Genomic DNA, 22879 nt, shown 5'->3' with positions numbered 1-22879 from the left:
ACTGTAAATATATGCAATATATCATAAAGTCACCACATTACCTACAAACCACCTAATCATGGACAGCAACACAGACAGGCCAGCATGGGCATGTACTAGCTCATTTAACATGGTAAAAAGTATAGCTCAGGAAAAGGTGCTAATGTGCTATTGTCATTGTAAGTATGATAACACACTAGTTAGCTTTTAACTCAATCCACTGTTTGATGTTGGACATTGCTTCTGTGCTGACCTGATGAGTCAACATAAACCTGTAACAAATCTAGAGTCCCAGTTGTCTGGTCTCAGGTAAAAGACGTTAAACAACGCCTGAAGAGAAAGAAAACATGCCAAGGACTACACTCCAGCTCCCATCAAAGATTCACGAGTTCTCCGAAGCTGTCTTATCCACAAACAGAATTCCACACAAAGGCACATTCATCATCAAGGTGCTGTCCAGATCATAATGAGAAAAGCTCAAATGGAGGAGAAGCTGTCGTCTTCAGTTGTCCGATTCTCACCATATGCTGCAGCTCCTGTCGACTACTTTCTGCTTAAGAGAGAGCCAATTTATTTTCCCAGAAGGATGGACCACTTGTGACATTTGGCAATGGAGCATCAGACGTTTCATCCAGCTGTTTCAGAGACACACACAAACACGCAGAGGCTGGGACAGAGGTTTGCGTAGTCACCACACAGGCTTTGATAGGCTAAACAGGCTGACTTACAGCTGCTGCGTTTTAATGTGTAATGATCCGTGGTGGTCCTGATATAACCCTTCCCACTCACTGGCGCTTTGATGCCAGTGTATGCGCACGTATGAAAACACACTCAATCAAAACCCTTATATTCCTAAATCTAGCAGTTTTTCAAATGAATTCTTCTTTGTGATATTGCATGTGGTTGAATAGCTCCAACAATATTTACTGTGTAAATAGGAAACCAGGAACTGTTTCCCCAATGCTATTCAAAGCAATGTTTCTTTGCCAGAAGCTATTAGGGAATGGACTATTTTGCGTTTTTTTATCGCAGTTTTTGAGGATGCCAATTCAAATCATGAGTACAAAGTGGAAAAGATTTTCAGATCACTGCATTGTACTGACAAAAAGACTTATCTCCACAGTAAGTCTGAAGTACCATCAACCATTTTGTGCCCTGGAAATCATTTAGACAATTAGAAGCATTTTAGTGGAAGTGCTTTCAATGAAAAACACTCCTAAATGCCTGCTCACATTCACTACACTGTTACAAAAAGCATCTTAAAAAAACGGTAATATTCCGGCAGCTGGGGCGCCAAAATACTACCGTAAAATAACAGAAAATAACTCCCTGATAAAAATACGGTTATTTCCAGTAATGACAATACAGCTTGTTGCGCTAATTTTACATGGGATCTTGCCTTTGCAAGTGATTTTAAACATTAGATTAGGAACACGTTAATGTGATTAAACAATGAAATTATCTATAAATAGGAAAAAAAAACAAATCTTAAAAAAACTGTAATATTCCGGCAGCTGTGGCGCCAAAATACTACCGTAAAAATAACAGAAAATAACTTTCTCATGAAAATACAGTTATTTTCAGTAATGAAAATACAGCTTGTTGCGCTAATTTTACATGGGATTCTGCCTTTTCCAAGTGCTTTTAGACATTAAATTAGGAATATTTTAACGTGATCAAACAATGAAATTACCTATAAACAAGGTCAATGAATGTGACAATATGAATCATAATACGTAAATGTACAGAAATATACAGTTAACAGTTGGTTTAAATAATAATGTATGCCCTGGGACAAACTGACAGAGGCGAGGCTGCCATATCGCACCATCGGCCCCTCTGGCCATCACCAGTAGGCGGAGAGTCTTGACCACGGACACAATACTGAGAGTGTCCGAGTCGGGGCTCGAACCGGCAACCTTCTGAGCACACGAACTGCCAACTCTTGAGCCACGATCGCCCTAAATAGCAATGAAAATAATACTTATGTGATGTAACGCAAGCTTATAGGAATCATTTTATACTTTTCCATAGCATTACATTTGAATTCAACAGTTCGATCTTTCAAATAACGGACAGATATTTGTGAAATCGTGATACATTTGTGAATGTATTTTAACAATCTAAGTATGCATATGTACAGACAGATACATTTAATGATCATGAAAATTATGTTTTATTACATTACAGTGATTTAACGTTAATTTACATTTGAAATGTGAACTCACAGTCTATTTACGTAACTTTAATGATATTCTAGAAGAACAGAACAAAACTGTAAAATGCAGTAAAATACTTTTATATTAGGATTTTTTCCTACACTGCAGCCATACCCACGACCTTGTGGTTGTTAGTTCACATTCATTGGCCGATGCTTAGCGTCATGTTATTATGTGTCCCAACATCCAATGGCATGTCACATTGTTTTCATGGCCACACCCTCACCACAGGTGCAGAGGCCTATTTCTGTTCAGGAATGTTGTGAATACTTTGAGATTTATATTAATTGCAATTCCTACCTCTACATTTTTTTTTTTTAAATATATAATTAGCACAGCGTGGCCGTGCAATGTTTTATATGTTTTTTTTAGTTTTTATTCCTATTAATTATATTTTCACTTGTTACCTCTGAATTATTGAATCAGACCTAGATGACATGAAATTTTCAGCACAATTATAATTCAAATACTCCTTTAATTATTGATTATTCTCATTCATTTTTGATCATTTTATATAATTTTCCATAGTATTACATTTGGATTTAACAGATTATACTCTCACATAACAGATAAATATTTGTGAATTCATGATACATTTCTGAATGTATTTTTACAATCTAAATATGCATATGTACAAAAAAATATATTTAAAAAACAAGTAAATTGTGTTTTACTATATGTACAGTGATGTTATGTTATTTTAGCTTTGGCATGTAAAATCACAGTCTACTTATGTAAATTTCATGATATTCTAGAAAGACAGTACAAAACTGTAAAATATACAGTAAGATACTTTGACATTACTATTTTTTGGAACAGTGTACTTTTATGTTTCAAAAAGCTACAAATATAATATCAGGTTTCTTAATGGTGATTACATTAATCACAATTACAATTTAAAAACCACATACAGTGGGGCAAAAAAGTATTTAGTCAGCCACCGATTGTGCAAGTTCCCCCACTTAAAATGATGACAGAGGTCAGTAATTTGCACCAGAGGTACACTTCAACTGTGAGAGACAGAATGTGAAAAAAAAATCCATGAATCCACATGGTAGGATTTGTAAAGAATTTATTCGTAAATCAGGGTGGAAAATAAGTATTTGGTCAATAACAAAAATACAACTCAATACTTTGTAACATAACCTTTGTTGGCAATAACAGAGGTCAAACGTTTACTATAGGTCTTTACCAGGTTTGCACACACAGTAGCTGGTATTTTGGCCCATTCCTCCATGCAGATCTTCTCGAGAGCAGTGATGTTTTGGGGCTGTCGCCGAGCAACACGGACTTTCAACTCCCGCCACAGATTTTCTATGGGGTTGAGGTCTGGAGACTGGCTAGGCCACTCCAGGACTTTCAAATGCTTCTTACGGAGCCACTCCTTTGTTGCCCGGGCGGTGTGTTTTGGATCATTGTCATGTTGGAAGACCCAGCCTCGTTTCATCTTCAAAGTACTCACTGATGGAAGGAGGTTTTGGCTCAAAATCTCACGATACATGGCCCCATTCATTCTGTCCTTAACACGGATCAGTTGTCCTGTCCCCTTGGCAGAAAAACAGCCCCATAGCATGATGTTTCCACCCCCATGCTTCACAGTAGGTATGGTGTTCTTGGGATGCAACTCAGTATTCTTCTTCCTCCAAACACGACGAGTTGAGTTTATACCAAAAAGTTCTACTTTGGTTTCATCTGACCACATGACATTCTCCCAATCCTCTGCTGTATCATCCATGTGCTCTCTGGCAAACTTCAGACGGGCCTGGACATGCACTGGCTTCAGCAGCGGAACACGTCTGGCACTGCGGGATTTGATTCCCTGCCGTTGTTGTGTGTTACTGATGGTGACCTTTGTTACTTTGGTCCCAGCTCTCTGCAGGTCATTCACCAGGTCCCCCCGTGTGGTTCTGGGATCTTTGCTCACCGTTCTCATGATCATTTTGACCCCACGGGATGAGATCTTGCGTGGAGCCCCAGATCGAGGGAGATTATCAGTGGTCTTGTATGTTTTCCATTTTCTGATGATTGCTCCCACAGTTGATTTTTTCACACCAAGCTGCTTGCCTATTGTAGATTCACTCTTCCCAGTCTGGTGCAGGTCTACAATACTTTTCCTGGTGTCCTTCGAAAGCTCTTTGGTCTTGGCCATGGCGGAGTTTGGAGTCTGACTGTTTGAGGCTGTGGACAGGTGTCTTTTATACAGATGATGAGTTCAAACAGGTGCCATTCATACAGGTAACGAGTGGGGGACAGAAAAGCTTCTTACAGAAGACGTTACAGGTCTGTGAGAGCCAGAGATTTTCCTTGTTTGAGGTGACCAAATACTTATTTTCCACCCTAATTTACGAATAAATTCTTTACAAATCCTACCATGTGAATTCATGGATTTTTTTTTCACATTCTGTCTCTCACAGTTGAAGTGTACCTCTGGTGCAAATTACTGACCTCTGTCATCATTTTAAGTGGGGGAACTTGCACAATCAGTGGCTGACTAAATACTTTTTTGCCCCACTGTATGTACGTGTAATGGAAGCTGTGACTGTGTGTTATACCCTTGAAGACACATTTTAGACTAAAAGTGGTTTACATTGATTTTCTGTGCCATAGACAGTAAGTGGCACCACTGACTGCATCTGTGTACCCAGTTGTGCTCATATAAATGTCCTGTTGAGCGCATACTGGAGCACGCAGAAGAGCATGAGTAGGTGCATGTGCAGCAGAAAAGATGGAGGGGGTCATGGGGCTAAAATGAGCATGGAATCTGAAAATGGGGATATATGAATAATAAAAATGGATGGTGTAGCCAGGCTTCCTGCATACGAGTCCGATAAAATGCTTCTATTAGCAGAGCCACCCAGGTGTAACGTGGCCACGAAGTCTGAATATCCAAGCAAAAGGGAAACAGTGGAGCCTTGTTATGGTGAGAGGAAATGCAAGTTAACTCTACCAAACATTAATCCACGTGATGGGTCAATAGACTCTATAGCTCTGTGTGCATGTGGACACGGATTTGTGTGTGTGTGTGTGTGTGTGTGTGTGTGTGTGTGTGTGTGTGTGTGTGTGTGTGTGCATGCAAGAGAAAGAGAGGAAGAGGCAAGAATGTGTGTGGGACACTTGATTTTCAGAGACGTGCATCTCTGTCATTGGATGCTCAAGGCACATGCATGTGCTTAGATTTCCATACTTTGCTACAGGGCTCTTTCAGATGTGATGTAATCACTTGATCATGGTAATGGAAATTGGATTTAATTTTCTCCTTTCAGCAGCTGCACGTTGATTCACCCTCTCTTCAGCTTGGAGGGGAAAAAAACTGCAAGTGAGAGATTCCTTGCTCGCTGGCTCTTCATCTAGCCTATAAACACCGATCTTATTTGTAGAAGTGGTAAAATTGTATAATTAAAAACAATAATTCACTACAGGTCGCTATCGCTCCTGCTAATTAAACCGAGTTGACACAGCAAGGTGTGTGGGGTGAGACGACAGTTAGAGTTAGAGAAGACGTACTCCTTTGAGCTGGATTCATCTTCTCTGTGCCTCGTAGAGGAAGCTTAAAGATTTGAGAAATGATAAAGGACAAAGTTGGATTGCTGCTGAAAAGTACAAAAAAAAAGGATTTGGCTCGTGGAGGTCTACCAACATTAAAATTATGTTGTTCTGAGGGAGAAGAAAAAAAGGAGCCCGGGGACCATGATTTACATTGAAACTGGCTGTAAAAAACATCACCTCACACCTCCCTGTTTCACATTTCTACTTTTTCACCCTTCGACAAGGAGCAGAAAGTGCAATTTTGTAAATCCGCCCAGCAGATCAAAGTGCTACCATGTTCTAATGGCTGCCACCCACCCACCCACCAGTCTCTCCTGTGGAAGAGCCCCATCAGCAGAGCGTGTTTAGGAAGAGCCAAGACAGCCTGATTAATCTCCTAATAGTTCCAGAGAGAGATAAAGACGGATACTGTAGAAGCACAGATGGGAAAAGGAAAGAGAAACAAAGTTGGAATTCAGTTATCAGATTGCACCATATGCGCCAGTGGAGAACGTGAAAAGAAGACAAGCAACAGAGAAAGCTGATGAAAACAACTCTATGTTTTGTCTCTGTTGTGACTCTCACACGTTTAAAAGTAGAACAACACGACTCCTCCATTGTTTGCCGTAGCATTAAGGGGATGGGGGAATGGCAGTGATGCAGCACCCGCCTCCCCCCTCCACCGCCCCTCCTCCATGCCCCTGTCACCATCACAGAGAGCAGTAAAGGTAAAACTATTCAAGTCAATTCAAGTAGGCTTATCATCCCTTCACCTGTATACTGAGCTAACGCGAACATCTATCTTTCTCTCCCTCTCCCCGTGACAAACTCAGTCGGCTTGACTGGATGACAGTAACTATCAAAAGGATTCCACAAATAGGGAAAATCAAGACCAGAATAAAATATAAAAAGGGGAGATAATAGAAAAAAAATGAGCTTGTCATGTCTGAGAAATTGGGGAATTTCAGAATGAACACAAATTGAAAGAATGAAAGTGTATGCTAAGAAAGACAATTTCACAACTCACTGAAGATTGAGCCACCACCTCAGCGTAGTTGGTTGTAATACGCTGCGCACGATGAATGGTAAATTCCTTGCATTTACCTCGGTGAAGTAAAGCATCATATGGTTTGCTTTGCAGGAACGCAGTATAGCAGCGAGTCAGCCAGCTGATGCTTTTATAATCCTTTCATGTGAAATGTCGGTTTTGACCGAAAAATGAATCAATTTTACTGAAAAAAAAACCCTTCTAGTTACTTCAATGCCTTCAAAAGGGGCGTGTCTGCGAGCACTTCCTGTGCATCTTGCAGAGAACAGTACTAAAGTGAAGGTTTCTAGCGTTACATATGTGCACGTATACACAGACAGCATAAGCACCTTCAAAAGATCAGCTTTGTTAGCGCTCGCATTAACACATACGATTATCCTGGGCACAGGGAGAAATAGGTGTTGTGCTTGTTTTTACTGATTGTATTACCAAAATCATTTTTCTCCTTTTGTTGGATGCCACCCATTAACATGCTTTAGCTGTGACAGTGAATATTTTGATTTGATATTCCGCACCTTCTCTGGCTCGCAGTGGACTGAGAAAAGATGGTGGGGTGCGAAAAGTGACGAATGGGACAGGTTTAGATAAGAGAAGCCAAGAGGTACCATTTTTTTCTGCGTGTGATTGGTGCTGGTGTCACTGCTGGGCCCAACATCAGGCAGAATTTTTATAAAAACACCCACATTTTTTTCGGCCAAGCCGGAGAGTCAAGAAATTACATAATGATGTGGGTGTTTCCGAGCAATAAATAAACAGTATAACAACAACTACGGTAGGATACATGGGGTGTTTTTGTGAGTGCGTGCGTGTGTGTCTGTTAGCCACAAGTGTCAAACACCTCGCCCATTGCAGCATCCAGTAACACAATACAGCAGGTCAAAAATGCGCTTGTTTTATTCTTTGTACTCGGAAGGAAGCGGTGCTTCTTTGTCCTGCAGCACCACTGGGTCTGTATTCCTCTCTATTTACTCCCAGTCAGTATTTTAAGGGTAGCAGAACAGATATTTTCTGTGCCGTGAAACTGCCTGCAATATTTCAGCATTTGGTGAAGTTTCCAGTGTCGGTAAGAGCTTTTTTTTTTTACCATAGCGGCCACACAATAAGCAGCACTATTCTGAACCCAGCAACAGGACCTGATACAGCGAAGGCAAATAATATCACATTTCTATTTACAGCACATTTTGCAATTTCAAGCGCTGCTTGCTTTTTCAACAATTATCACTAACTCTCGCCGTAAGTGGTACCACCTGGCTTAGAAAAACAGGGTGTGTTATTTTCTATAAGCACTGCATCAGTCAGAAAATATTCACAGCATGACTGCGGCATCACAGCTGAGTCTGAGGGAAAACTGTGAGGAAAAAAATGATGAAAGTGCACGCCAGACTTTTAATTCTCAAATCCAGCTTCAGGTATGAGTTACTGCCTGTCTGATTCAAGGCAGGAATATGGAGAAGTATATTGAAAGGTCCCTCTACCTGACAAACTGGGGAGCAGCTATGAGTGACTGTCGGCTTTTCAGTTTGTCTATGACAGCGTCTGTCTTCATTCAGTGCTCTTAAATTGGCTTTGGAACCGATTGGAAATGGTTCTTTTATTATACACTTCCCATAACTCCCCCTCTCATCAAAGCTTGACCATCTTTTATCTGGAAGATGACGTTTCCATTAGGGTCTGCCAACCTCTGACTGTTGCTCTGTGAGTTGTGGTGCCGAGGAAGAGTATTGTTAACCAACACAACAACAGGATCTCACTGGCTGGGGAGCTCACAACCCTCGGTCGTGGCAAGGCAGTTCATCAGATGACTGCTCACCCAGAACACACACACACACACACACAGGAGCAGACACACATGGCTTGTCTCTATTGCCTTCTCCCATTTCTTTCTCCCTTTTCTCTCGCATTCTTAGACACAAAAATTCACAGATCTGACAAAGTCAGACAATAGAGCAGCAGAAAAAAAGACAGAACTTGGCCAAAGGGAATGTGTCTGTCAGCTCTTCCTCACCAGTTCCAGTGTTTCATCAAAGGTATGAGGTTCAGCTGCCAATATGGCAACACTTTCAGTCCCCAAACACAGAACTGGGGTTCTCTCAAATACTGGAGCTTGATGACTCCCTCCTCCCTCTGTTGCTGTCTTCATTAACCGCATTTCAAGATACAGCTTACATTAACAATTTAAGGTTCAAGGAAGCGGAATCGTTATACAGCCCTAGGATGTATAGTAAGTATACTGCATACTATTTTTAAAGCTTCCTGCTGACCAGGCCTGGTAACACTGCTGGCGCTCATAAGGACGTGGCCATGCCCGGTGTGTGTGCATGTCGGAAGAGACATACGCTCTGGTCCCACTCTGGGAGTTATAATTAGATCTACATTATCAGACTGTCTGTTCACACTGGCCCTTTCAGCTACTGTTTGGATGCATCATGAATCATTAGTCTAAGTGGTCACGCAAGATCTCAGTTCGATCTGTGTTTTGTGAAACATTTCATTCATCTGTAAAAGTTAAACACAATTTTTATCTCTCCCATTACTTATCTTACATTGCTCCTCATTTCTGTTGTGTTCATGTCCTTCATTTTTCTTCCTCCTGCTTTTCCGCACATCTCTTTTCTTTCACGGCCTGGCAGCGGGAAAGCCTATTCTCCAGCATGATTTCATCAGGCTCAGCTCCTTGACCTTTGTGCCATGCTGTAAATGGCAGCTTTCTTTATGAGGCCTGTGATGACTTTATTGAACAATTCACACACAAGGGCACGCGTGAACACAAACACCCACACACACACACCCACTTGTTCACAATATACATGCGTGCACGCTGCCATGGGATCTGTCCTTCACAGCCAGCTATAACTCTGACTTTTAGGTGCGTGCTGAAAATTCCAGGCCTTCAGAGCTGCTGAGCAGTTTTAGAGCAGGTGATCAGCATTCCTGCAAAAAATAAATCCAGGTTTCATGGGGACTGAAACGCAACCAAAGTTTATTCATATCATATTTATAAACCAAGCTGATAAACTTTCAGATCTGAGTCAGGACCTTGGAGTCAGTGGGCTGCTATTAATTGTGTGCAAATACATAATTAATATCTCCAAAAGTTGATTCTGTTCATCTGGACGCAGCGTTTTGTGGGAGAACAATTAATAGTTTTTTAAAGACCATAGCCCTTAGGTAAAGGCTCATGGAAACCAGCTGACTGTGATGAGCACACTGGAGCAGCAGGAGCAAATATTTTCAATTTCCAGCAAGCGGGAAATAGTACATTTGAATTTCACAACAATTTAGAGAGTGGTGAGAGAATCCATGAAATTTCAGTGAGAGCAATTATATCTGACAAGTAAACAAAATTAAATTGCAGCGATTCAAACAGCATGTTGCAAAATGCGTCAGTGAATGAAAAGCCCCGTGTGCGCACTGAAATTAGTTGTGCTGCTACCAAGTTTTAGAAATTTGGGACAAGAGTGTTCGACACCCAAGTCTGGGCAGTTAAACAGACTTTCTAAAAACTGGCCAGGCTTTACTGAAGGTCTTTTCTGTCAATGTAGTCGTTGTCTTTGTGAAAGTTAAACAAGTACCCATTATCATGACTCAGCTTTACCCCGTAGTCGTGGTTCATAACAGAAGAAGTGATCAGAGAAGAGTGGTGGGTACTGCTGCCATCATGATTAATACTGTGCATTAGAATTAACTGGACTTCTGTATCTGTATAAAACTGAAAAACTCTAGCTGAGCTGAGGCAGGGAGACATGAGTAAGCTGGTATAAGATGCTGCTCCTGAACTGTTTTGCTCACTCATGCTGTTAACTGCTCCATCATCTACTTAAGTAAAGACCTATGAAAAAAAATGAAGTCATGTCTGTGCAGCAGTAACATGCCTCATCTCCCATTGTTGGTGTGTGCGCACGTTTAGATCTCGCATGAATCCCTGGCTATGATGATGATACAGTGACACGTTTCACATAACTACCGAGAGCGAGGAGGACACACACTCCTACATGCGTGCACATACGTGTAAGAGTGTCAGTTACAACAACAGTCGCTGAGTTTATGAGCGACCTGCATCTGACAACTTGTCAGTAGATGTTGCAAAGCGCAAAGCGTAGTCTAGGATGAGAGCTCGTGGCTTGTGTATGTGCACTCGAGTCCTTTTTCAGACTTAATCCTTCCACCTCCCTTGTTTCATCTTATCCCCTTCATCCCCCCTGCGCCAACATCAGGCTTTTCCTGACACAGTCCTTATTCTTTATCTTTTCAGTTTTTTATCCTTTCTTTTTGCTCCACTTATCTTCCGTCTTTCCTTCCTTCATTGTCTTTGGCTTTTTATCAGTCATCTTGCAGGGAAAAGGTAATAAAAGACCAACACATCGAAGGAACATTGCTCCGCTTTTGTTATTTTGTTCTCTCACACCCTCCTTTTTGTCTTTTATTTTTGTTTGCTGCAGCAGACCTTATCGGGAAGATGGCTGCGAGATAAGGCCTCTGTGGTTCTTTGTGGTGAAATAATACGACAGGCCGATAAGGCCGGATGTGTGACTAGGTTCGCCACTGCCACTGCCTGCCTGGGAAGAGGTCCCAGGGTGTGCTAGGAAATCCCCAGTGGGGCTAAGAGATATCAAACCTTTTATAAAATGTCAACCCTACACTTCGGACACAAGCAGTGACATGTTTTCCAAGGCAACTGCGCAGCTTAAATTTTTGATAATAACAGAGACAGCAAGCAGCCACATTCTTTAAAAATGCATCGCTGTGCGCCTTTTTAATGTGAGCTGTGGTTGTTAATGACATGTAAAATGTGTGTGTGGCTGCTGCCAGACTAACAAGGCTAAACATTACAGATGTAATGGATGAAAGCAAACTATAAAAAAAGGTCTTGGCCTGTGCTTCGTGTGGACACAAACAAACTTTTCATTGCCATCTGTTTAATAGTGATGGAGTCACAAGTTCCTGGCTCATGCCATTACTTTGTCTCTAATCTGCAGCACCTATTACGATTTCATGAAGTGGTAATGATTATACAATTACTTCCAGCTTGGAAATACCATAATAATGGCTGCAATGACCAAGGTTTGCGAGTTTATTGAGTGGATGTTTATGGATTTAAAAACAAACACACACAGACTGGCTGACTGGCTGGCCATTGATTTGTGCTGCTACTGACTAAAGAAGCGTGGTGGGCAACACTGGCACTCAATAGCAGTTACATTTTCATATAAATAACAACAGCATTCTGGCCTTTAATTGCCACAGAAATGACTACATGGGTTAAAGAGTGGGCATAGATGGATATGGCATTGATTTGGGTGACTTTTTTTTTACGCTTTGTACTCTGAGGCATCACTTGGGTGACATCTCCAGCTCACTTTTTCTCCTCAACTGGCCTCGTGATAAACATGTTATGTTTGTATTCTAAGGAGGGCTGACAGCGCCTGCTTTTTGTTTTTTTCTCCCAGATCCAAACCTCTAACAACTCTGAATAGGATAACAAAGGAAAATGACTGGATAGATGGATCTCATACCACAATTAGAAAATCAATTACAAAACACATAATTCATAGTAACTCTCAGCTATAGTGTATACACTTTAAATGCTTTAGCTTTATACCTGATCAGATGTTGTAATGCTTCTGTGCTGAAGCCACATTAAAGCTTTGACTTCAAGTGTTAAGCGCAGCCTGGATCCAGCAGAGACATAGAATTCCCACAACAATTTTCTACATCTTTTATAACCCCTCCTTGTCAGACACAGGGCTATTTCACAAAATGCGCAAGTGAAATAAAGAGTTAAGGAGAGGGAGACACTTCAAGCATAACTGATTTATTAGGCCAAGTGAAGGGAGGAGAAGGAGAGAAGAAAATGATTTAGGCCTCACATACACTTTTAATTACTGTTGTCAAGGTGTTTGCTTCGCCCTTCTGGGAAAAAGCAAACCAAATCATCACTCATACCAACTACTTAGAAGACCCGCAAAACAGGCCATAAAGTTTAGCACCTCTTCGATAGTGCAACATTTACTGCAACATAAACAAATCCCAGCCTTCTCTCTGCGCAGTGTCTGTCTTTTCTCCCGAGGTAAGGCACGCTGCATGGCTGATAAACTGGGCAGAATGAGGCCACAAATCCAGGGGTGCCCTGCTCAACCTCGTGCGCTTACCTGAGGGATGGAAGAGGACAAAGGAACAACATGTGCCTGTCTGTTTGATCTCCCTGTATGAGGTGCGCTGCACATGTAGGCTGCTGACACGTCATGGATTGTTTGCTCTCGCACCAGCAGCCCTCACTGCACAGCAGCTCTTATTATAGCGGGGAGGCAGCTGAGAATGATATTCATTCGCACGCGCGCGCATACAGACACGCGCACACATACAAATTTTCCTTTGATGAGGCTGTGGTATAAACTATCTATGACCAGAGGCTCACTTAGAATTCCTGTCTGCAACATTACACTCTTATAGCTGGAAGACAATAGAAGGCAGTGGCCAGACAGTCTGCCCCAAAAGCAATACCAATGAAGAAAATACACATCCGTCTTGCAATATTTAACTTGAATGTCAAGTGCTCCTCGGCATATACACCTGAAATTACAATAGCTGTGTTTCCAGGTTAGTCTTTAGTAATATTGACCGGCAGCAATAGAGGATATAGGAAGGGCCACTAAATCCATTATTCATAAATGAAAACCGGGGACAAGAGGAAGATGAGTGTTTCTGCTGACTATGTGGTTGCTCCCTCAGAAGTCTGAGACATTTTAAGAGCGGATACGATTCCCCCACCACACTAACCCCAGTCAAGTTTGGTTTCATTTATGCTGATTTCCATATGTCCAAAAGATCTGTTTCAATCTATAGCTTCCTGCTGCTCAGTCACTCTAAATGTTTTATGAGCCTGTGCGGCTTGCTGGTGAAAGCAAACTGTAACAAAGGAGGATAATTTTCGTGTTCCTGGCACATACAAGATATTCAAACAAAATGATATATATATGAAATGGAAAGGGGAATACAATAATTCAAGGCTACAGTTATCTGAGCTAAACCACTAATAGCACACGCCGCTCTGCCTACAGTGCCATGCTGCAAAATGTTTCCACAGCAGCACATAATTAAAAACAGCATGCTTATATGTGTATTATATTTATGTGTGTGAAAGCACAACAGGCTGGCGAGAAGAACAGTGCCGCAGTGAAAAAAAAAGGTAATTAAGTTGACCGGAACAAGGCGAGCTATCTGTTAAATATTCCATGCAGCCCCACACAAAGCACCATGGAAGCCATCAACAACAGGGCACCGACAACAATTACAGAATAATTAGCAGAGAAGATTTGTCTTTGCCAGGGATATGTGTAAGTAATTGTATAAGTAATTTTAGACTTGGCCCGGTCCAAATTGCCTTACTTGTGCTTCAACCTCGGTTAACATAAGTGGACTTAAAGGGCGTGCAGCGCAAGTGTGGCAACATCTCTAAAAGCGCATACAAACATGCTTGCATATGCTTCTAGAAATACATTTCCCTTGACTTTATAACAATGAAATCATACAGCCACTACTAAGTGTAATGACAACAGAAAACAGCTATTCTCACTCCATGTTCAGTCATTCCTCAGAGAGTTTTACACTGCTTGTCAAAAAGGGGGGGAAAAACTAGAAGACACTAATGCAGTGCTACAGTTATTTAGATTTATTCATACTATCCCTATTTATGCTTCATCATCTGTTACTGTTCAGATTATATTCGATGATTTACTTGTTGTAACGAGGCAATCAACATTCAAAGAATAACAATGTACTTCCTATAAAAATAAGCTCTACATGTGATAGTTTGGGGACGCTGAGCTACAGCTCACTGTAATGGAGCAAGAAAGAGAAGGCTATTTTTATCTCACCCCGAGGCTCGGGGCAGCTGTGTCAGAAGTCAACAACTATGGTGACTCCATGCTGTGGCACAAAACCTCATGCTTTAGCATACTGAGGTCTGCCTTTTAGTTTCTTTTTAAATTCTTTTTAAACTAAGCAAGAATCTTAAAATCTGAGCAACGTTTGAGGCTAAGCAGCCTGAGCGCTCTGCACAAATGTGCTCAGCGAGAACTTTGGAGAATAGCTGAGCCAATCAAAAAATGTTTCACACAGATAAAAACAAACACAATGTTGACACTTCTAACCTTGTAACTCCCCAAAAAGCGAACATGCCTAACAGTGTAACATTGACGATGAAATCAAATTTACCCCATGTTAGCCATGGCAATATTGTTCTGTATGAGGCAAGCCTAGAACATATTGATGTACAGCTTTGAGGATGACAAGCTGTGCTCGCTGTGATTTGTTACACTAATAAAAGTGAAGACACATTATTGTCCTGCCCTCTCAAATACACATACACACAGATCTTCCCCTCGCTCGCTCTCTGTCTCTCTCACACACACACACACACACACACACACACACACACACACACACACACACACACACACACACACACACACACATTCATTCCTCTTCATGGACCACTTGGCTTTGTAGTGGCAAAGAGCTTGAACAAATTGAGAAATGATTGGAATTGAAAGATGAGTAATGGCAATTCTAGCGCTGTCTCTTCTCAATATGGAGATGATGAGATTTGATTCTTTGAGGTCAGGTACATCATCCGAGCAGAGTGGATGTCCCGTCTATGACTAAAAGAGATAGGGGGCCATTCGCTCTCGCCTACATCCTTTTGCTACAATCGGTCACAGCCAACATAAAATCAATGCCATATTTACCAGCGTATTACCATACTAATAACACTGCTCATCGCCACTTTAACAATTAAGGCTCAAAATCTGCATGCTAAATATATGCAGCGCCTGGGTTATTAGGCATTGCACTTTCTTACTGCCGTCTCCTCCCCATTCATGTTGGGGAGAGTGAATCAGCAGTAAATGATTCATTTCATTCCTTTCAGTGCTATCTCCTCATTACGGTCAGCAGTTAATTCACTATTACAGTGCCATTAGCCTAGCTTCGCCACAGACTGCGCTGCAACCTGCCAAACATACTGACAAGCAAATGGCAGTTCTGGTTTCACTGACACTTGGTCACACAAAGGGAAAGCAAGGAGAGGAGTTAGGCTGTGAGGGCTGATTCTGTGATTCTTGCTAGTCAGGCTTTTATTACAAGATCCCTTAAATAGGAGTAGTGGGAATGAAGGGAAACCTCCACAACATAAAATGGAATGTATCTTGAAACAAAAAGGTGGTCAAGCAGGCTGAAAAGAAAACTTTGGCCTTTTGCCATCTGTCGCATTGCGCTGATGATCCTCAAATTACACGCTCTGTTGGTTTTTGCTGATTCTGATTAATGTGGAGCAGGTTGGCAGCTAAGGCTGTCTTAAGATGTTGTCCCAGGGAGGCGGGGTAACTGTAGAATTAAGAGTGACTCGTGTCAGCACAAACCGTGGGAAGCAAAATCGCTTGTGATGAATGTGTTTTCTCCTACCCTCTGCTTGTTGGAGCATGACATTTAAATGATGAATAATGTCATGGGAAACGCATCTGTATTTGGATGACGTTTTTTGTAATTTTACAGATTTTATTCGGGGAAAATGCAGTTCCTTCAGTAACCACTTGAGGCATCATTCAAAAATAAGTCGATTATGACGTTATATGTGACATGGGAGTAAAATCTGGACCTCAAAGGCTCATTCATTCTGCTTTTACTTTAAAAGGGAGGAAAAAAGGAAAACCATCAAAAATGGTCTCCATAGCTTGTTTTTCTTTTTTCTTTTTGTTTTACTTCTTAACTCATCCAAACTTTCTTAAGGCTTAAAGTTTGCGGTGTTGACTGGCAGCTACATGCAGACACAGGTGTGTGTAGCAGGCAGCTGTCTGCCAGACTTCACCTCCTCCAATTTGAGGAGGACCTGTCAACCGCATCTGTGATGTTGACGCCTTGAGGAGCATTTCAAAAGAAATTATTTTTAAAAATAAAAAATGTAAAATAGTACATCACATCCAATAACTCTGTGCTCCAGTGAGCGAAAATCTACTGTTGTGTGATTCACAGCCGAGGATGCATCTTGTTTCCTAGTGTTAGTGAATAAGAAGCACCGAGGCTTCGAATTGGAGAGCAACGGGGGGAATCTTAGTGGCAACATCTATTATGTCTTGATTTCATGTAAAGTTACAAAGAATCATGTTTGCATTTGTGCATTTTAAATAACAGAAATGGTATACTGCAGTTTTACATTTGAAATCATGTAATCTATTTAACTTTAAATCAGCTTAAAATGAACATTTTCACCACGGAGCTAAGTCCAGCAGACTATATTGGAATAGTTGCCATGGCAACAACAGTTAAAGTAAAGGCTGTTCAAACACTAAAAGCATCCAACATATGAAAATGATTTTAAAACCTTTAGCTGGACATGGAATCGCACACGCCTGCACACAAGTTGACACGAGCGTGTTCATTTCTTCTCCATTTCCAGTTGGTCCAACTATCAGTTGCTCAGTTGCTAATTATTGATATGCACTGACTGGGGAAGCAATGCAGGAAGGCTGTATACACAGAAATCCTGGGGGTATTGCATGCGGCTGTGTTCTTTGTCTGCGCATAGCGAGGTAATTACTGGGTGTGAGACCTTAACACAACTGTGGATGAGAATAAGATCCCTTCCCTGGACATGTGTTTTAATAGGAGCATGGGGAATAGCGTGACACAGGCTCTCTCCTGAGACCTGCAGCACCTCTCCCAGGTAACAATCTCATAGCACCGAATGTGAAAGTGCAGTGTTCATCTAATGAAGCACACGATTGTGAATAATCAGAACTTTATAAGTAATGTGAACTCCAAAAGAACATATCAAAGTTGACGTTTTCCCACTCGAAGCTGAGATGCTCAGACAGTGTGCAAAGTAGTCTCTCTTCTCAAGCCATTTTACATGATTAATAGGGTAGAGAGCAGGAGTTGAAACTGCAATTAAAGGTGTCTTCCATCAGAGGAAGAACCCCCTTTCTGGTAGTCAGCTAAAGGAGGACCGAAGGGAGCAATGCTCCACTAGAGAAGTCATTATTTCTCCACCATCCTCTCTGCTCCGTGGAATATATTAACTTCACAGTGTTGCCGTCTTAGCCAGCGTGCCTTCATTGCCTGTTTTTTTTTTTTTTTAAAGCGATGCATGCAATTAGAAGTAGGAAAAGAAGAAAGCACTTGGAATAGTCCCCAACCCCTACACTGAGATTGAGTGCCAGCACAAAACAAGCTGAGTGGGCCCCTCGGGGCCCTGCCTGAGACTGAGGAGAGCCTCTGATAGTCGGTGTCACCGCTGCTCATTGACAACAACAAAAAAAAAAAAACGCTACTGCAAAGCTTCAGAGTAAATGGTTTCCTAAAAATGTACAGATGGATTTCCATTAACAGACACCAACACCCCTTGTTTGTGCAGAAAAATAAATGGCACTTCCTTGACAGCGTAAAAGTAAAATGCGCACCCGCTTTAGTATTCTGTGCTGAAATTTCACAGCCATTGCACAGTAAACTGTTTAACAGAGAAAAGTATTCCATACCCATATCTTATAAACTTTGTTCCAATTCCTCTTCTGTGTGGATTACACCGTTGAATAGACCCACCAAGGATCATTACATCCGTAACTCCCTGTTTTGCATAATGTCATTGTGTGGATTTGACTTTCAGCTACAGCGCAATTAATTATATACATGGCTTCTTTTCCAAGCCACACTATCATGTACAGAGAAGACTTACATCCATGTGGGATACTTGTTCTTGTAGTCTCATGAATACACTTCACCTTAGAAAACGTGAAAGGGATTGTGGAGTATCATCGTAATTGGTGAGACGGCAAGAACATTATTATGAATCTAGTCCCTCTTCCACGTGCGCTGCAGTAATAAGCCCGAGGAAAGTGATTGTCGTACATTTGATGGTTCGCTGACTTCACAGTCATTGTCTTTATCTGCATTGGAAAAGGCGAGGCGGGGGAAGGATCACACCTCCTTTGAGGTGCATTTAAATCATAGTCTCCACATTTTACTCAGAAAATTCCCTCTTGCGAGCGTGAGCTGAGATGGCGTCCTTCAAGCCCCGCTGGGTTTCCTGTCATCATGAAATGGGAGCAGGAGATTAGGAAGGGTGGGGGATGTAGAGGATGGAGCAGGAGGGGGGTAAATACTGAAATCTGGTCTAATCCCATCTCATACAGCTGAAGATACACTCCTCCGAAGACATTTCTGCTCAGAGCTGAGGTAACTGAAAGGAGCGAGAGGGATACTGTTGGGAATGGCCAATATATTGCAATATTGTTTCATTTTACAGCCTGATCCACTAAGGGTGCAGTTCAACTAGTTAAGGGTTTTGTAGGTGACACGCTGAGTGCTGCTATTCTTGTGAAGAAAAGCATCAAAGTGGCAATTTTGCACAGTTCATTGTGTTTAACGGAGCACTGTAAAACACGTCCTTTCCTCTGTAATTAATAAGGAGATGACAGAAGCGTCTAGATGGTTTGTTTCATAAGATGTATCTTTTTTCAATATGTCGTGATTTAATTTTCTGCTATTCTTTCATTTGGCTGCGTTTCAGAACTAAGGAAATAGACCTATATCACAATGCTATTCAACAAGTCTTTCAGAGGCAGATTTATTGGCTAATTTTAAGTTTAAACTGACATGTTAAAACATGTAGTTTTTTTTTTTATTCGTAATCAACATTTGACAAAACCCTATGGTCACGTTGCAGTTTAAATTATAAAAACCTGTAAACGCTACAAGTTATTTACTGCTTTTATGCCTCCTTCCTCTCTTTAAAGCTATTTTTCTCTCACGCTCATCTTCTAATGAAATGTGCAGAAATAAACAAATGAGCTTTCAGAGTGACTGCTGATGCGAGAGGAGAGGGGATTCTCACAAGCCACTGCCCCTGCTGTATGAACATGCGTTATAAACAATTTCTCCCTGTAAAATGTCATTGGATTGGTACACTCTTCCACGAGGAGGATGTGCATGCATCTTTTTGTAAGCTGCATGATCTTCCTGTCTTGTTATACAATGTGAGACTCCCCTCTGTCACCTCGCTTGTCGGTGAGGCTCAAGCCTATAACCTCTAGCATTCATCACTCGTTCACAGCGAATCTGAAACCTGGCATACACGCTGACGCTGTCGTCTTGTGTTTCCACAAGATGTGACCTTTGTCTTTCGGCAGAAAATGCACCTTTGTGCATTTCCTCCAGTGCCAGGAAGAGGAATGTTGTAATGCACAGCTTGGCGCATACGTGTATTAAGGGCTTATAACATGCTGGAGATTTCTAGTGAGTGCAAAGTGTTATATTATTTTAACCTGTAGCCTAAAGGTCCCAAGTTACGGTGGCTCTGAGAGGTCAAACAGTAACGTGTCACAAGTCACAAGCTAACATACACTTTGTATGAATTATACAGTAATATATGATCATATGTAGTCTAAGGCGCTTGGAAAGAAAAGCATCTGGACGTCTTTAGGTTACTTGAAGACGTTTCACCTCTCATCCGAGAAGCTTCTTTAGTTCTAAGAGAAAATGGGGGAGAGTCCCAGATTTTAGGCCCTGTGGGAGTGTCCCCAAGAGGGTTGTGGACCCCCTATTGATCCTCTACCTAATCACACAAGCCAAGGGTTGAAAACAGGTGTGGGTCACAATCAGCCAAGGTTTCAGGTGAACCCATTGTGAAGCCTAGCCCCACCTTATCATGTGATTTACTGAGATCAAATGGCCCAGAATGTGAGTGGCCGTCAAGGCGTCTGGGAAGGGATGTTAAAAATGGATTATAGATGGCAGACAGTTGGTGTCGTAAGCCCCGCCCTCTGTTCAAAGATGGTCGTTCACAGTTTCGCAGCTCCTTACACTACGATAACCTGGATGACTGAGAACCTTCACACACATGGATTGTATGATTAAAACCCACACCACCACACATCTTTTTTTCCCCTCACAACACGGATGAATCCTCCGTTTCTTTTTGTTCGTTTTTCAGCACGATCCTTCACATGTTTTAGTTTCTGTCACTTTCACAGCTGTTTCTTCACATTATTTTCTTTCCAAAAACACTTTCCTTGTGTTTTTTTCCCACTTCCTTTGTGGTTTACACATATTCTGTTGTGTTTTGTATGCTTTTGCAGCATTTTTCTATTTGGTGGTGTGTTCTTGGTGTGTTCCACCGTACTAAATAGCAGTACCACTCATTGTATTTAAACTGTAAAACATTTTGACAGAAAAAACACAAATAAGTTAGCAAAAATGATGTGCAAGTTAGTGGGTAGATTTCTATGTCTTAGGGGTCCAAAGATATTTTCATCGTTTAAATTATAGTGGAGATTTCTCCTGTTTTACCCAGTCTGATACAGTATGTCTCTGCTGCATGAGAAAAGGTGCTCAGAAAGCAGCAGAAGACGTGAGGACTGTGGGAGAGCATTTGCACATCCAAGTGAGCACATCTATGCCTTAACCATATTTTAATATATGTCCTTCTGAACATCTTGTTTCTGTCCCTATATGGCATTTAATGATGAACGGTCTGCATTAAACACCTTACATCATTTTAAACTGGACAGCTTCTTCTGGACTAGGGGCTAAAAACCATTTGTCCCCAAAGCTTGGGGAGAAAAATGTAACAACAAACAAAACAAAAACCAGACAAAACAGAAAATAACCCATGTCCAAGCACAGCAACTACGGGGGGGCCTCTCTAAAAAACAACATCATTGCTTCACTATGTCCTCGGGATAGGCCTGCTTATGTCACAGTTTGCTTACTGTAAGTGTGAATCTCAGTGTGTGGGCAGCTGGGGTTGAGACAAACTTCAAGACCAATTTCATGTTTTTTTGGGGTTGTTGGTGTGTAGCTTTCACATGTGTGTACGTGTGAGCAATGTTCCTGTATGCTCCTGGCCAGCATCAGCATTACTGTCAGTAAGTGGGTGCTTGTGATAGGAAGGTCATGTGCTAGCCAGCAGAATTATGTCCAGGTCAGCTATGCACTGTATAGAACTGACCCTTAATTTGCCTCTGTTTCTGCAGCTGTCACACTCAGAGGCGAGGTGAGCAAACGTGGGCTCCTTTTTATCACACACATTAACCTACTGTTAGCTGTACACAACTACACACTTCTTTATAGGTTCTTAACTTCAACACAATTAATCCCCAATCCCCATTTAGGCCCCAGGAAACAGTTACAAGATTGCAGTCAAAAGCCCGTCATCGTGTTCATGTAGGATCCCACTTCAGTAAGAAGCCAATTAAAAAAAAGTAGGTTTTAGTAAGCTAGGTTTCGCCCTGTGACAGCTGGGATACTTCCAGCTGAAGAAAACATGGATCGATAGATGGATTGATGTCTTAGTGATCATCCTTTTTTTTTTTTTCATTCACTTCCGCTTATCCTTTTCAGGGTCGCGGGGGGTGCTGGAGCCTATCCCAGCTGTCATAGGGCGAGAGGCGGGGTACACCCTGGACAGGTCGCCAGTCTGTCGCAAGGCTAACACACAGGGACAAACAACCATTCGCACTCACATTCATTTGCACATTCACACCTAGTGACAATTTGGGTTATCCAATTAACCTATCCCCACAAGTTGCATGTCTTTGGACGGTGGGAGGAAGCCGGAGTACCGGGAGGGAACCCACGCAGACACGGGGAGAACATGCAAACTCCACACAGAAAGACCCCGGCCTGATGTTGGAATTGAACTCAGGACCTTCTTGCTGTGCGGCAACAGTGCTAACCACCGTGCCACCGTGCTGACGTCTTAGTGATCATTAATGTGAAAATGCTGTAAATGTGTACTTTTGCTCTGAAAACAAAGAAATAACATATTGTTGACTTACAATGTGGAGCTTCAAGAAGTCTCCAAGACCAGAGGAGCTATCCACCCTCACCAGGACAGCATCCTTCAGATGTGTGCTGAAGCCAATGGCTAGTCGGTCTGCCCTCGTGCTAGGACGGTCATTTGGTGGCCACGTGTATGTGATCAGTCCACCGTCTCGTCCAAATATGTATGTTGTTCCCGCTGAAAGAGATAAGACCAGAATTAAAGATGTTAATAGTGTGTTTCTTCTTTCATCCGTCTATCAGGCGTGACTCACTGACTGTCAACACGCAAACA

At 41.8% G+C, this 22879-nt stretch overlaps 1 protein-coding gene across 13 annotated transcripts in view; it reads right to left on the bottom strand.

The window, feature by feature from the left end:
• The window catches only part of LOC146695654 (neurexin-1a), a 271900-nt gene that overhangs the window by 62311 nt on the left and 186710 nt on the right, over positions 1 to 22879 (bottom strand). For all 13 annotated transcript variants that reach the window (XM_085477988.1, XM_085477987.1, XM_085477991.1 and 10 more), the window contains one exon: positions 22602 to 22783. In XM_085477988.1, coding sequence (XP_085334114.1) covers positions 22602 to 22783 — 182 coding nt within the window. The remainder of the gene's footprint in view (positions 1 to 22601; positions 22784 to 22879) is intronic.

This window comes from Copadichromis virginalis, linkage group LG13 (genome assembly GCF_057382275.1).
Source record: "Copadichromis virginalis isolate Kocher_CV1m ecotype Utaka linkage group LG13, C_Virginalis_male_GT1.1, whole genome shotgun sequence".
Lineage (NCBI taxonomy): Eukaryota > Metazoa > Chordata > Actinopteri > Cichliformes > Cichlidae > Copadichromis > Copadichromis virginalis.
This window is presented reverse-complemented; position numbering and strand designations above follow the sequence as displayed.